This window comes from Amphibalanus amphitrite, unplaced genomic scaffold (genome assembly GCF_019059575.1).
Source record: "Amphibalanus amphitrite isolate SeventyFive unplaced genomic scaffold, NRLGWU_Aamphi_draft 000034F_arrow, whole genome shotgun sequence".
Classification (NCBI taxonomy): Eukaryota; Metazoa; Arthropoda; class Thecostraca; order Balanomorpha; family Balanidae; genus Amphibalanus; species Amphibalanus amphitrite.
Genome location: NW_024881530.1, coordinates 846,125 through 859,959, shown reverse-complemented (window position 1 = coordinate 859,959; position 13,835 = coordinate 846,125). Strand labels below are relative to the sequence as shown.

Sequence of the window (13,835 nt, the reverse complement as noted above, 5' to 3'; positions counted from 1 at the left end):
TTGACGCGCCCCGTCCTTCAAGGGACGATTAAGGGATGAGGGATAGGAGCCACAGGTCTCGAACCTTCGACTGAGGTTAGATATTGACCCGAGGAATCGATTGCGACCATTATTTTGGCGATCAGACGAAGCTTTGGGGCACTTTTGACGCGCCCCGTCCTTTAAGGGACGATTAAGGGATGAGGGATAGGAGCCACAGGTCTGGAACCTTCGACTGAGGTTAGATATTGACCCGAGGAATCGATTGCGACCATTATTTTGGCGATCAGACGAAGCCTTGGGGCACTTTTGACGCGCCCCGTCCTTTAAGGGACGATTAAGGGATGAAGGAAGGGAGCTAGGGCAAAATAAATGTCATATTCGTGTTCCCCGTCCCCCAATTGACCTAATGGCACTTTTTGAAGCGATTCTGAATCCGACGCTGTATTCGTTGCTGTTGCTGACGCTAACTTCACGGACATTTGATTCGATATCTTTGTGGCTGAAGCGGCGCCCTGCTCTGGGCTGAAGTTTGGACAAGTCGATTTTGATGTGTAAAACCGGTCGGTTATTTGCTTGGATGTTTTTTTGTCGATCATCGGCAGCGCAAGATAGAACCTTTTTCGTGTGATGTTCCATTTTGATTCTTCGTGACCCAGGCTTCCATTTTCAAGCAAAAATGGTGTTAAGTAAGTTTTAAGGGCGGCCAGCCTAAATGTCATTATTGTGTTCCAAGGGTTCAATTTCATGATGCTGTGGCACACGCATTTCCAGCGTGATTGTTGACATTTGATGAGCTATGTGAGCCCACCATGCAGTGCAATAGTGTCACCGATCTAAATTGAAATAATGCGGTATGAGCCGCCGGGACTGCCCGTTCTGGCACCCGGTGGCCGGTGTGGCTCTGGTCCCGGGGACATGCACATCACAATCAGCTTTTATTGCGCGGCGATGCCCAGACATATATTCTGCCTGCAGGTCTACCTGCACATGCAGACCAATTTACAGTCGAAACAGTCAGTATTTGCCCGAGTTAGCCCGTAGCTTTTTAAGTTTTTTTTTTTCTCGACACTCGGACCGCCGCTTTGTTTGAAACGGAAGGATATTTGTTTGATAATAAACCGAACACTTAGCGACTGTCAGTGTTCACGATAGGTCCCACCAGTTTTGTCTGTTATGAGCGCTTACAAATGCTTGGCTGTACATATTTCCGTTGCCAGTGCCCAGTATTTTGATACGTGATCTTCGGCTCGTCATTTGCGGCAGTAACTGAGGAGCTGGTCCGGAAGCGGGCCGAACACAATGAGAAAGAGATCTTCAGCTTGGAGGAGCTGTCGCTACACCAGTGCGATGTGGAACGGATTCAGCACTTGGATCGATGGTGTCGCCGTCTGCGCATTCTCTACCTGCAGTCGAACCTCATCGAGAAAATAGGTGAGTGCGGGTGAGAGAATAGGTGATAATAATAATAATAGAATAATAGATAATAGAAATAGGTGAGAGAGAAGGGCAGTAGAAAGCCGATGGGGATCAACATAACCGATCATTTATCAGTGTGGTGGGTTGATAGCTGATCAATGGGTAGGATGAACAGTTTCCGTCCGGTTCTCGCCGTTTTCGCTGTTTGTGTCGCTGCATGGATTTCGTTCTGTCAGCTGAAAGGTGGATTCATTATGAATTGCTAGCACCTTACGGTTTAAGCTTGAGGTGTAAGTTCTGTCAAATCGATAATTGTATATAATTACAGTATCGATTAAAGTATAAAATCAAATTTATAGAACTGAAGGAGATGCGGTGGTCTTTTACATCGTAAAAAACTTTTCTTGAACGCGACCGGGGTCGTGCCACGATAAAGTCATGCATTCGTTTTCCGCCAGTGCAAACATTCCTGTCAAACATAATGGTGAATGGTTGGATTTATAATCGCATGCTTTATTATTTTTACCTCATCGCCTTCGACAGAAAATGTGAGTCGTCTCAAGGAGCTGGAGTACCTGAACCTGGCGCTCAACAGCATCGAGCGCGTGGAGAACCTGGAGGGCTGCGAGAGCCTGACCAAGCTGGACCTGACGCTGAACTTCATCGGCGAGCTGACGTCCGTGGCCAGCCTCCAGCACAACGAGCACCTCCGGGAACTGTGAGTGGACAGTCGTAGGCCACTTCTTATGGATAGTTCGATGTGAGGGTATTGTAGTTCGACCTCCTCGGTCTGTATCGATTGCCGTCCTGAGATACGTATTGGGGTTACTCGAGCTGGTTCGGGTACTTCTGTATCCTCCCTTATTGCGCGTGTTACGTCGATCCGGGGAGTGGGGACTGGTCGGGCGAGGAACTTGACACCGGGCTCCGGATGTACGAAGCTCGGTGGTTTTGGTGTTCTCCTTGTCTAAATGTTGCAAACATTGTGTTTTGAGTATGCTTGCTGCGATATCGGGACCAACACTGGTCAGTGATCATGCACATATCATCTTACTGAACCAACATAACCGTATTCCCCGCTTTCTCAGGTACCTGACGGGTAATCCGTGTGCCGACTACGAGGGCTACCGGGACTGGGTGGCTGTCACCTTACCCCAGCTGCAGACCCTGGACGGTACCCGGATAGAACACTCGGAGCGGATCACGGCCCGGCAGCGCTTCTCCGCAGTGCAGGACGAGATCATACAGCAGCAGAAATGCTACCTGGGTGAGCTCTGATAGGGTCGGCGTGGTCGGAAGAATGTGGGTGGTTGGTGGATTCTTATTTGTTGGCGCTGAAGAACCTCGATGGATAACGAATAGAATAATCTACATAAAATAATATAAATTAACAACGATTATTATCTTAAAGTAGCTGGTGATTTTTTATAGAAGCGTCGTGAATTTTCTACACTAACGACTCATATGTCTTTATTTTGTTTGCAGAGAAACGAAGAAAACAAAAGGAATCTGATCGAGAAGCTAAACCCGAAGTAAATGTTGATGAGATGACTGAAGAGGAAAGGAAAAAGTAAGCATATATTGTGTCCTATCTCAATTTGAGATTCACAGAATATCGGAGCAGTGAGCACGAATGCAAAGCTTGGCCACCTCAACACCAGACCCGCCAGTCATCACCGAATGACTCTTCCTGTTCCAGATTCTGGTCGGAGACCACCGCTTACACGCCCGAGTCTCGACGCGAGCTGCACCGTCAGGTGGCGGCCTCGCGGGCGGTACCTCCGCCTCCCGAGCGGCCGCCGTGGGAGGCGCCGCCGCGTCCCATCCGGCTGGTGACCGACGACGGCCGGCCGCTGAACGTCAACCCGACCGGACTGAAATTCGAACTGGAAGATGACGAGGAGCAGCACCGGCTCGTGCTCAGACTCGATCTGTATAAGTGAGTGGGGTGTTATAGTGCACTATGGAGGAAGAGAGGTTGGAAATAGAGTGTATTTGTGATATAGTGTGATGATTGAGAATGGTAATGGGCTAGCCTAGGTCTTAGCGATATGGCTCGTGACGCAAATCTGGGATGCTCAATATTTTGCCGTTCGTTGTAAGGTGTGGAAATTTGTTTTACACGAGCAAACTTGGCATGGTACGTTTGCCCAACGTATTTTTTTGCGATTCAGTCTGGCTCTCAATAACAGCTCATTGTGTTCCCACCATTCCTTACCCACTAATGTCTCCCCTCCTCTCAGACACCTGGACACCTCGCTACTGGAGGTGGACGTGCAGCCCACGCACGTGACGGTGCTGGTGCGCCAGCGGCCCTTCCAGCTGGTCCTGCCGGAGGAGGTTCTCACGGACTCCAGTACCGTGCAGCGGTCCCAGGTCACCGGTCAACTGGTGGTCACCATGCCAAAGGTAGGTTAAGCTGCTGCTGGGCGTTGTGGGGACGATCTAACCAAATCATCATCTTCATTATCGGGACGGACGAGGGTGAGAGGGTACAGATCGAATGGCGCGGCTTTGTGGGAGTGATCAGTGATGAAAGTGGTTGGTAGGTGTATTGAGGTCAGGTGGGTACGATAAACGTGGATACTGAGTTGTGTGATTGATTGTGGTGCATGTTGTGTCGGAACTAGGTTTGCCTATACGCAGTTACCTAAGCAAATGAGTCATACGTCAATTGACCGACATGATGAACAATTAAACAGAGCGGCTAAGTGGTGACCGCAGTCCACTCGTTTTGATGTGCAGTGTGCACTGTGCAATGCCTCTGTGCAATACTTTTCCATATCCCCGCCATGGACCGAACGAACTGCTCTTCCCCAGTTCGCCGAGCGACCAAAGCGGACACCGTCTCGGCGACCACCGGCTGCCCCGGTGTCCAAGCCGGCACCATCGGCAGCACCACCAGCGCCAGCCGCACCAGCGGCGGAAGATCACCATCCGGAGGTGCCGCCGCTCATCTGACCGTCTGGTTGTCCCAGCTGGAGAGGAGCAGCTCTTACGGTCAGCGTTGACATCTCACGCAGTAGTTCGCTAGGCAGAGATCACCATGATTGTGCTAAGTTGTCGTCGGAGACCAACCGCGGCGGGATCTCGATACAAACTGCTATTCAAGTCTCCAATGAGTGGGTAGCTAAGTAGCAGTTCGTCTGTCCTACAGATCTGGTGTGCCCGCTGGCCGCTGTACTAACGCTTGCTTTGCTGAGTACTAACATGCATGGGCGAGTGTGTGGTCTGTCATGTGTCATTCCGTTTTCCCAACATTTTCTAGTCAGTGAGGCCTGTCGTAATTACTCTATTCAGAGTGCACTATAGGAGGAATTACACCATCACAAGAGCGTTGCGTCTTTCTATCGCTCCACATTGAAATTGTAAGTATCTCTGCTTTCATTTAGAAAGGTGACGGCCGAATCCCTTGAACTCCCGAGCAACTGCGTGAAAGACGACGAGGTTTACTTTCTTGGTTAGCGTAGCTTTTTACCTCTTGAGTCTTACCAGCAGTGTCGCTGTGCTACATTGAGCTGCCTACAAGGTAGTCTGTCTCCCTTACCATCACACAAAAAGGAAATAGCGCAGTCTCGCCTGATGTAAAACTTACATCAGATATCCGAGTTAAACAGCCGCGTTTGGCAGTCACAATTTTATTGCGCCTCATAGAAACATAGCCGGCCTATCTCCACAACAATCAGTTCTGTTCCAACTTCAACAGTACCCTGCCGGGGCCCGGGACGGCCCGTCCGTTCAGCCCCACGCTCACCCTCGCGTCCTCCTGTATTGATTAGCCGGCCGGTGTGCCGCACCCCTGCGGGCGACTGTAAGGATCTGGTCCGTAACAGTTTGGCACCAGGTTTGCCGATCCCACAGTTACTCCAGTGGGAGGTGGCGGCGGGGTTACGATGAGATGGGTTCGGTCGTATCGCTCTGTTCCACATTTGGCACGCAGTTCCGCCAGTTACAGATCCACTCCAATCGTCGAATGTTCGTCTCATACCTCATCAGCCTGCCGGTTCGTTTCTCCCATCTCGCGATTCGTCTGAATTCTCGCGTTCTGTCGTTCCTTTACCCGATTCCAGCTCAGCACACAACAGCGCCCGGTCTCTGGCCGCCTCACTGCCGTCGGGGGCAGTGCGGCGAGCTTTTCAACGCACACAACAATCCGTCAAACATAACAAGCGAGCGTCGCTCGGCGACCGGCTCGAACCGGTCATCACAGGAGAGGGTGGGGTGACGGCGGGAGCGGATGGGAAGGCGGGGGACATTGTTCACCGGGGAGAGAAGCGCGTTGGCACTGAACAGCGAGTCGTAAGGCTGCGCTCAAGCTGAGTGGGACCCGTCAACGAATAAATATGGGACTGCAGCGGGCATGAGCAAGAACACCCTGCATCGAACATTGCACATTCTCTCCCACTCTCTCCCACTCTCTCTACTCTGACAAGCGCAATTGCACTACATCCACGCGCAGAGCCAGAGTATGGCGCACGTGCTATATGGCCTTGAGCAATCGGGTCAACTGGCCGGCGCCGGTGCCGATGGTTGTGCAGCCGGAGCTCTGTCTCACCGCTCACGGCTGCTGCTGAGCCGCCGCCGGCCGGTCAGAGTCCTCTAGCGGCGGCGCCGCAGGCTGAGCCTCGCCGGCCGGCCGCGGCGGGGCGCCGTGCATGGCCTGCAGCCGGGCATACTGCTGCTGGAGGGCCGCCTGTTTGCGCCGGAGCTCCGCCTCGCGCCGCTGCAGCGCCTCTGCGGCGCCGGTGGGCCGCTGCGAGCTGACGCTCTCACTGCTGCTCGAGCTGGACGAGGCGGCGTCTCGGCCCAGGCTCTCGTCGCTCAGCGCCAGTGTGGAGGAGAGCGGCGCGGCGCCCGGCGCCGACACGGCCCGGCTGAGCGGCGCAGGAGGACGCGTCCACTCGCTGCGCGCCGGGCTGCGGGAGGAGGTGCGCGGCGGCGGCGGCGGCGGCGGAGGCGCCGGCTCCGCGCCGGTGCCCGCCGCCGCGCCTCCTCCGTTGCCACCTCCGTCCTGCAGCTCGCTCAGAAGGGCATCGAGGGAGTTTCCGGCCGCGCCGGCGGCGCCGGCTGCTCGGAGCGTGTGCGGCTCATCGGCGGCAGACTGGTGGCCCGCGGCGGAGGCACCGGCCGGCAGCTGCAACGGGACACGGCGGCGTCAGTCAGGCTCCTCGTCAGACAGACCCTCGGCTTCTGTTCGAGAAGGCCTCGTCGTGGCTAGAGCTCAACACAGCAGCGAGCTGGTCAGTGGTCACTGACGCTACTTTACTAGCCTTCTCCAACGCCACCGGATATATTTTGCAACCTTCAGTGGTTGTGTGGTGACAGGATGCTCTCTAAATCAAAATATAGTGGCATGATATTAACCTGCTACCATATTATGCTGTAGATTTTGTTAAGAAGCATTGATCATGGGCGGAGTGAGAGAGTTACGTGATCTTCCAGTCGATACAGTACAAAGCTATTTGGTATAACTGCGGGCCAATAACGTAGGCCATCGACGACATTAAAATTAAGGCCATTGCAGCGCCTCATGCATTTTAATGCGAGCAGAGCCCACTGTATCAAATGATCGTACAACATCAAACGCTTTAAAAAAGCTGGCAATAACATCAATAAAAACAGCTAAAATCAGGACATTTAAAGAGCGTTAGGTTTCACGTCAATGCATCGGTACGATTGAGAAATTGGACATCCCAAAATATGAGAAATGGGACAAGAAAAAGAAAAGCGATATCTCTTTCAGGATGCTACTGATCTCTCTGAAGGTCGAGTTGATCGATGGAGAGATAACAGTTTGTCAGATGGCAAAGGACCTGAAATGATGTGTAGGGGTGGAGACTCGAGCCCCGGGTCCTGTGGGTCTGTCGCTATCTCCCCCTTTATCAGCTATCTGCTACTTTACTCTACGTGACTAGTGTTAGGCAGGGACGTCTCCCTTTGTGCCGTTAACCCGTCTGCCACCCGGGCCACTGTCATTCTATATATGCAACTACTGTGGGGCCGTTTTACTCGGGTGGTTCAGTGGTGAATGCTCGCCATTTGGTAGCCACGCGGTTGGTAGCGTGCCGATGGGTATACTAATCTAATATGCACCAAACACTTAGCCACTCAAAGTCAAACTGGCAGGACTATAGTGCCGACTGAAAATGCTCCCGCTCTTTCATTCCTCCTTCTCGTGAAAACCTCCATGTAAAGATGCTATCGATTTAGCCCCAATGTATTTACACCAAAATAGTAATGGACTGCCATGAGAAAATAAACACATCAATAAGGCCGCCAAAATAACGCGCAAAACTACCCTATCATACCCTAACGCATTCGCAATAAAAGGTTATCCGCCTCCCCAGCTCCAAACCTATCTATAGGAAGACCTTTGAGCCCGCATCTTCCCAGTGCCCAGGGACCGTACCTTGAGACCAAGCCAGCAGCGGTGATTCGTCGGAGGGGCCTCGGAGCAGCGCACTCAGCAGCGAACTGGCACCGAAGACCCCGCTTCACTCTCATTCACCGCTTTTGTACTCGGCCCGAGGCGGTAGTGCGTTCTAAAAACAGGCATGAGGCAAAGGCCATGTCCTTCGAACGCACCTGGCACCCAGGCACTAACGCACCGCCAGTCACCGTCCCCCCGACACACGCATGAACGGCCAGTCTATTCTGACCGTCTACAATTTGGTGACCTGACGGTTTTCAAACTACGGGCGCAAAACAATGCCGCAAATTTAGACGACGAAGACCTTACAGATGGAATGGTAAGTGGTAACGTTTGATTAGGTAAGATATGAAAGTTTAATTCAATAATGTAACCATTAATCCAGGGTTTATGAAAGGTAACACTTGTAATATTTCGTAGTTGTTCCTTGATGTTTCATTCGTATTCAGTTTCAAATTCGTTTAAAATTTATAGGAAGCTACCTTACTATAACACACCATTTAATGCCATTATAGCTCTAATGCGTCGTTATTTGTTTCAGATGTCCAATAGCCCGCAACACATCGAAATCCGCAACCAATGTCCCTGAAGACCGGTAGCCACTGTTTTACACATCGCCGTAACATATTGGGCTCATGGAGGTTTGGGTCCCGGATGCATGCCAGCGGTGAATTATTTCGGCAATGTTCAACTAGCCAATACCTAGTTAAAGTTAACCATACACTCGCTTTGCTAAATAAAACTGCATGCGGTGCTTCCCTAGCATTCCAAGGCAGCCCAAGTCCAATGTCCACCCTCCTCTGGGTCTAGCGTCACCTTCAAGCAAGTGCAACCATGCAACAAGCGCAAAGAACTCGGGTTGTATTTCCTGCATCTCATTTGATAATGTGCTTCTACATAAGTGAACCAAACAGGGTTGGAGCTCTTCATCGAGCGTGGTCTAAGGGGTTCTACTTTCTACTACCGCAAGCAGTCTAGACCCGTTTAGTCCCTCTGGGTGGTGCGGGGAGCTCTAGCTGCGGGTTGGGTAAGTACGGTCCCGGGTTTCTCGGTTAATCGGGTCGCTGTTGACATGCATGCAACCAGTCGTGACCGGGCATGGGGGAGGGGTATTATACTGAACCAGTCTGGTCGAGGAAAGATGCAAGTAGTTAGGTCAGGCAGGTCGGGGCGGGCAGTCGGTTAGACCAAAGGCTTAAAAAGGTTGCCTGGTGTTCTATCCAAGCGATGGGAAGTGCAGCAGCCAAAGCTGACGGTAATGTTTTCGGCGTGAGACCACGGAAGGAAGTGGTGAATGGGTCTTCAGGGAGTCGCTACCAACACACGTTAGTCACTTTCAGCGGGGGGGGGGAGGTGTTAGTCAGGGGCGGGGCGGGTGGGTTTCAGCTGACCTGTTCAGACAATGTGCGGAGGGTCCTCCCTTGGCGCCTGCAGAAAAGGTTTGAACTCAGTATCCGCGTGTAAGGCATCGGTACAGCCGAGGTCAACGCTATTTGTCGAACAACCAATGAAACACTAATGGTAATATTTATTCCGAAAATAGGTACGCAAACCGTGATGTTTTAGTTGCGGTTTACTGTGGTTATAAACTACATGTATTTTATCCTTTACTACTCATATTGCGGATATGAAATTAATCGCTGTATTATTGAAACATGGCATAGGTAATGCCTAAATCACTCTGGTAGGCACATTGATTAATGCCTGAAGTGCCTGTCAAGCATACATTTGTGTATGGCTTCATTGTCACTCGCTACACTCGCTATTTGTCTGTCATGCATGAACGGCTAATCATTAGCCGTGAGTCATGGTTTTAAATTTAGCTTGTCTTTTAAGCTGCAATTGTTTACTTTGACCGAAATAACTATAAAGAAATAGCAATCCTATTTTTTCTGTGTTCCACTTGTGTTTACTGCTCCATAACTCTTAGTAATTTGTTTTACTTCTCATTGCTTATATAATCTACATTGTTCTTGCTGATTTCTGGAATGTTTACACAAATGACCGGTAAGTAAGGAGATTACGTTCGTGCAAGGGAGGATCCTCCGTTGCACCTTGCGCTGCTCCGTTGCACTGTCCGCGAACAACGATCTTTTCGTGGGTACTTCGTGCCTCTGGAAATCTATTTTCGAAGTCGTTTCAAAGCAAATTGGAAAACGGATCTTGGCAGATCAAGATTCCACTCTACTACTTTCGATTGACTGTTAAATGACCATCTAGGCGCGAACACATACAAATCACAACTTATATGAGGAAACGATTAGTGGAATTTTACCGTACGTGCATGACCGTACTTATGTGACTTCTCGTGAATTGTTTGAAATGGTATCGTAGGTACTATCATTGACATGGAGTGAAAGGTTTGGCAAATGCAATTCTTGTAAATCGTTTTCACTTATTGTTTAGGTGAATGCGGTTTATTTACATGTTGTTATTCCTGTTTCATCGCTACATCTTGGGAATTAACTTTTGATTATTTTATTTTTATGATATTAGTTCATTGTTTCATTTCAAAATAACATAACGTCATCTATCATCGGTTTGAATAGTTGGGATGATTATCAACATGCATTGCATATGCAGACAAGAAGAAATAATTGAACTGTAGGAAGACTGAAGGCATCTATCGATGCCTTTGCGTCGTCCACACAAAACGTAGATGTGCAGTATGTCGATGCAACAATTGTTATTTTCTGTACCTAATGCTCTACAACAGTAGGGCGAAGTTCTGAAAAGGACAAATAAACTCACAGTGTTCTTTGGACGGACATGGACTTGTAACAAGTGTGTGTAAGCGTTATAAAACATGCGATATTTCTGTAACATGATTCATTCAAATGTATCAGAGCATTGGCGTCATCATTGTCATAGACAACCAACAGTCATGAGCAAATTCAGGCTTCAGTCAAATAAGCAAATCAAAGCCACTCAAAACCGTTGTCAAATAACATTCAGAAACGCCTGTAAAGCGATCGCCATCACATTGTGTTTGTGAAGGTATCGTCAGCACCGCAGCCACTGAGGCGAGCGCAGCCCGGATGACCCGCCGGACCGCTGGGCCAGCCTGCTTTCTGAGGAACGCATGCCACACAGACGCGGGGTAGCGGGATAAAACACCCATCTATCAGGCACTGGGCGGGCTGCGGGGTGAGGGCGCACAGCCAGGCGGCGTCTAGCGACGCGTCGAGCGGGGCCAGCGGGGAGCAACACCGAGAGCCAACAACGGAGAGCTGCGGGCGTCCGTTACTCATTGACGGCGACTCTGTCCTTGAACAGCGAGCTCTGCCGCCACTGATGCTTCAGCCGCTACCAATACGGAAAAACGCTACTGTCAGCTAGTGGTAAAAATCACACACGCGCAGCGCGCCGCGACGCCCGTCACAAAAATCACACACACTCGCCCGCACCTGGTACCGACACGCTAACTCGGACGGAGGCAGCGCAACGGTCGGCAGCGGCCAGAACGTTAGGAGTCGAGTGGAAGCCACATCCGATATGGCTTCTTGGGCATCAAGGTTTTGCCATATTTTTTTGCATAAATGAAAAAGGCATAAAATGACTTCTGAAATGGCATCAAATGACGTCAAAATGGTTTTGTGGTCTCGAAGTTAGTTTAGATTAGGTTTATTTCGTACTTTTGAAAAAGTAGATGCCACATTGAGCTCTTTTTCGGCCATTTGCGCAGCCTCCATCCCTATCCATGCTATGATATCTAGTTCTGAGCGCAAGCGGACACTAAAGTCGGTCTCTGCACCCTGGCGATACGAAAACTGTACACGGGGGATATTATGTGTGTGTGTGCAACTGACAGCTCAGGTACACGACAGGAGAGATGAAACGAAAGGGAGAGTAGCGACAGAGCGAGAGCAGACGAGCAGAGGCAACCGCCAGAGATAAGGCGGCAAGGCGGACAGAGAAAATGTCTAGACCGGCTACCATGCGTGCGAGGTGACTTTTCCCTTGGCAGGGGGCTGTGAGATGGATTGCCTGCATGCAGAGGTGTGTTTTGAAATTGGTCCGGTTTCGGCTGCATGGTTCTGAGAGACACTGAAACTGGCTAATTTCAGTGTCTCTCGTTTAATTCTTCTGGTTTCATTTTCTATTTCCTTGCAGCACATGGCACATGCCAGCTTTATTTTTTTTTTCTGGGTTATGAGCGACGGTTGATTATAATGTACCACTTGTCTTTATGGCTTTCAGAGGTCACAGTTACATCCATGCCAAAACGAGCATAGAACTCGGATTTTTTTCTGGTACATTTCAGCGAAATGTAATAGAATCTGTGGTTTCTGTTACTGGTAACAGCTTAAATTTTGCATCGACATTCACTTAGCCCGAATAGAAGTGTTTCTTCTGTGAATGAAGTAGTGTGTATTTAGAAACGATAGCAATGTTTTGATAGAGAAACAGACATTCTGTTCATGATAGCGCAACGACTATTTAAATCTAGAAGGAGAATCGAGAAGCGAACATTCGAAGAGGAGAAGTTAGTCGGTCATTTTCATCCTATGAAATGAACCATGATATACTTGATTCGTGTTCATGCCTCCGGAGTCCGGACATAGAATACTCTCAGAAACAGTTACTGTCATTGAAACACAAAACACGCACTTGTCCCTTTAACCCATGTCTGTTCCTTCAAGAGACATGCAATTTAGAACACACACCAGCGTATCACTGAGGAAAAGTTACGTATCCCCACAGTACACCGGTTCCCATCAACACCACATTGACATCTCCCATCACAGCACACCCACAATGACACCCTCTCCACATCGCCCCCTTTTGACCGGTGACCCGCCCCGACCTCGGTCTGACCTTGCTCTGAGCGTCGGCTGGCTTAGCGGCGCCTGCCGCCGCGTCCTCCGTGTCGGGTACCCTCTGCTCCTGAACGGACGCCAGCCTGCGCCACAGCAATAAATCTCAGTCGGGGATGCGGCAAATTAAAATGCTAAAATAAAACCTTATGTAGAAAACATAGAATGTCAGTTCTTTCCTAAGTTCAAAGGTGTGTCCGTCATCGATGGCAGCATTTCTTTCGAATGAATGCCAATCGCGCCTAGAAGTTGCTTGTTCCCTGCATTTGCTGTTGGTTGTCACTTAACTCATCAGAGTTCATAGCTCATGCTTACCTCTTTAATGTTACTAAGGTACCCGATAACTTTTTAATTCTTCGTAGTGCATTTTCTAGCCGGAGCGGTTCCTCTCCGATAAACCTGGGAAAAGAACGAAATCAGTTGTGCGAAATTTTTGTTAAGGCGTAATGCAAATTGGAAATGCCAATTGAATAATATTTCCTGTATCATAGTCTAGGCCCAAGCACACGACTACATAGTTAGCCTAAAATCGTGTATTTGTTTACCGTTTTATGTAAATGAGAACGTCTAGCACGTTTTCAATCCTCTCCCAACCTCAACCATCTCGTTTTCTTGCCAGCGAGAGGGGAATGATAGGGTGCTGCACTGACCGTTCCTCCTTTTTGACCCGTTCCGCCTCCTGCGCCACCAGTCCGCGCAGCTCCGTCTGCAGCTCGGGTAGACGCTTCTGTAGCTCAGCCACCGTCTTACTGTGAAACGTATGATTACGGAGCGAGCGAAGCGAGCGTAGTCTTTCCTTAGATTAACGGAAATTTCTGAGTATGAGCGGCGGCCGGCCGGCCGGCCGTGGTCACGCTTTTGCGAGGCTTATATCTCAGCAACCACTTGACCGATTTACATGCGGTAAATTTTGTAGGGTAGCTTCATTCCTTCTACCAAGTATTGGACTATTCCCGATGCATGTGGGTGACCCCTTATGCACGTGCCACGTGCAAAACGAAGAGGTGTCAGTTTTGTAATTGTTGCAATATCTCGGTAACTACTTGGCCGATTGCGCTGAAAGTTGGCATGTAGGTAGGCACCCACTAGACACTGCATATCCATGTGCCAGAGTTGGGGTGCTGCTGCACGTGCGCACGTGCAGGGGTCGTTTCCAGATCTCGAGAACGGCTCGACCGATTGCGCTCAAA

At 50.0% G+C, this 13,835-nt stretch overlaps 2 protein-coding genes across 42 annotated transcripts in view; one reads left to right on the top strand and one right to left on the bottom strand.

Moving 5' to 3' along the window:
- Nucleotides 1-13,835, top strand: part of LOC122369680 (dynein axonemal assembly factor 11-like) — an 80,810-nt gene that overhangs the window by 1,502 nt on the left and 65,473 nt on the right. For 9 of the 18 annotated variants that reach the window (XM_043344705.1, XM_043344720.1, XM_043344658.1 and 6 more), the window contains exons 2-9: nt 488-668; nt 1,246-1,413; nt 1,942-2,116; nt 2,487-2,665; nt 2,884-2,968; nt 3,098-3,337; nt 3,642-3,807; nt 4,219-4,398. In XM_043344705.1, coding sequence (XP_043200640.1) covers nt 659-668; nt 1,246-1,413; nt 1,942-2,116; nt 2,487-2,665; nt 2,884-2,968; nt 3,098-3,337; nt 3,642-3,807; nt 4,219-4,359 — 1,164 coding nt within the window. In that variant the 5' untranslated portion in view covers nt 488-658 and the 3' untranslated portion in view covers nt 4,360-4,398. Of the gene's footprint in view, nt 1-404; nt 669-1,245; nt 1,414-1,941; nt 2,117-2,486; nt 2,666-2,883; nt 2,969-3,097; nt 3,338-3,641; nt 3,808-4,218; nt 4,736-7,141; nt 7,220-8,139; nt 8,148-8,369; nt 10,597-13,835 lie in introns of those variants that run through there. The other 9 variants (XM_043344608.1, XM_043344599.1, XM_043344610.1 and 6 more) reach the window with 6 other exon arrangements.
- Nucleotides 5,021-13,835, bottom strand: part of LOC122369556 (coiled-coil domain-containing protein AGAP005037-like) — a 107,629-nt gene continuing 98,814 nt past the window's right edge. For 19 of the 24 annotated variants that reach the window (XM_043344388.1, XM_043344427.1, XM_043344412.1 and 16 more), the window contains 4 exons: nt 13,296-13,394; nt 12,961-13,044; nt 12,647-12,731; nt 5,021-6,532 (listed from right to left, as the gene is read on the bottom strand). In XM_043344388.1, the coding sequence (XP_043200323.1) occupies nt 5,957-6,532; nt 12,647-12,731; nt 12,961-13,044; nt 13,296-13,394 (844 nt within the window). In that variant the 3' untranslated portion in view covers nt 5,021-5,956. Of the gene's footprint in view, nt 6,533-9,219; nt 9,257-10,642; nt 11,135-12,646; nt 12,732-12,960; nt 13,045-13,295; nt 13,395-13,835 lie in introns of those variants that run through there. The other 5 variants (XM_043344491.1, XM_043344501.1, XM_043344518.1 and 2 more) reach the window with 3 other exon arrangements.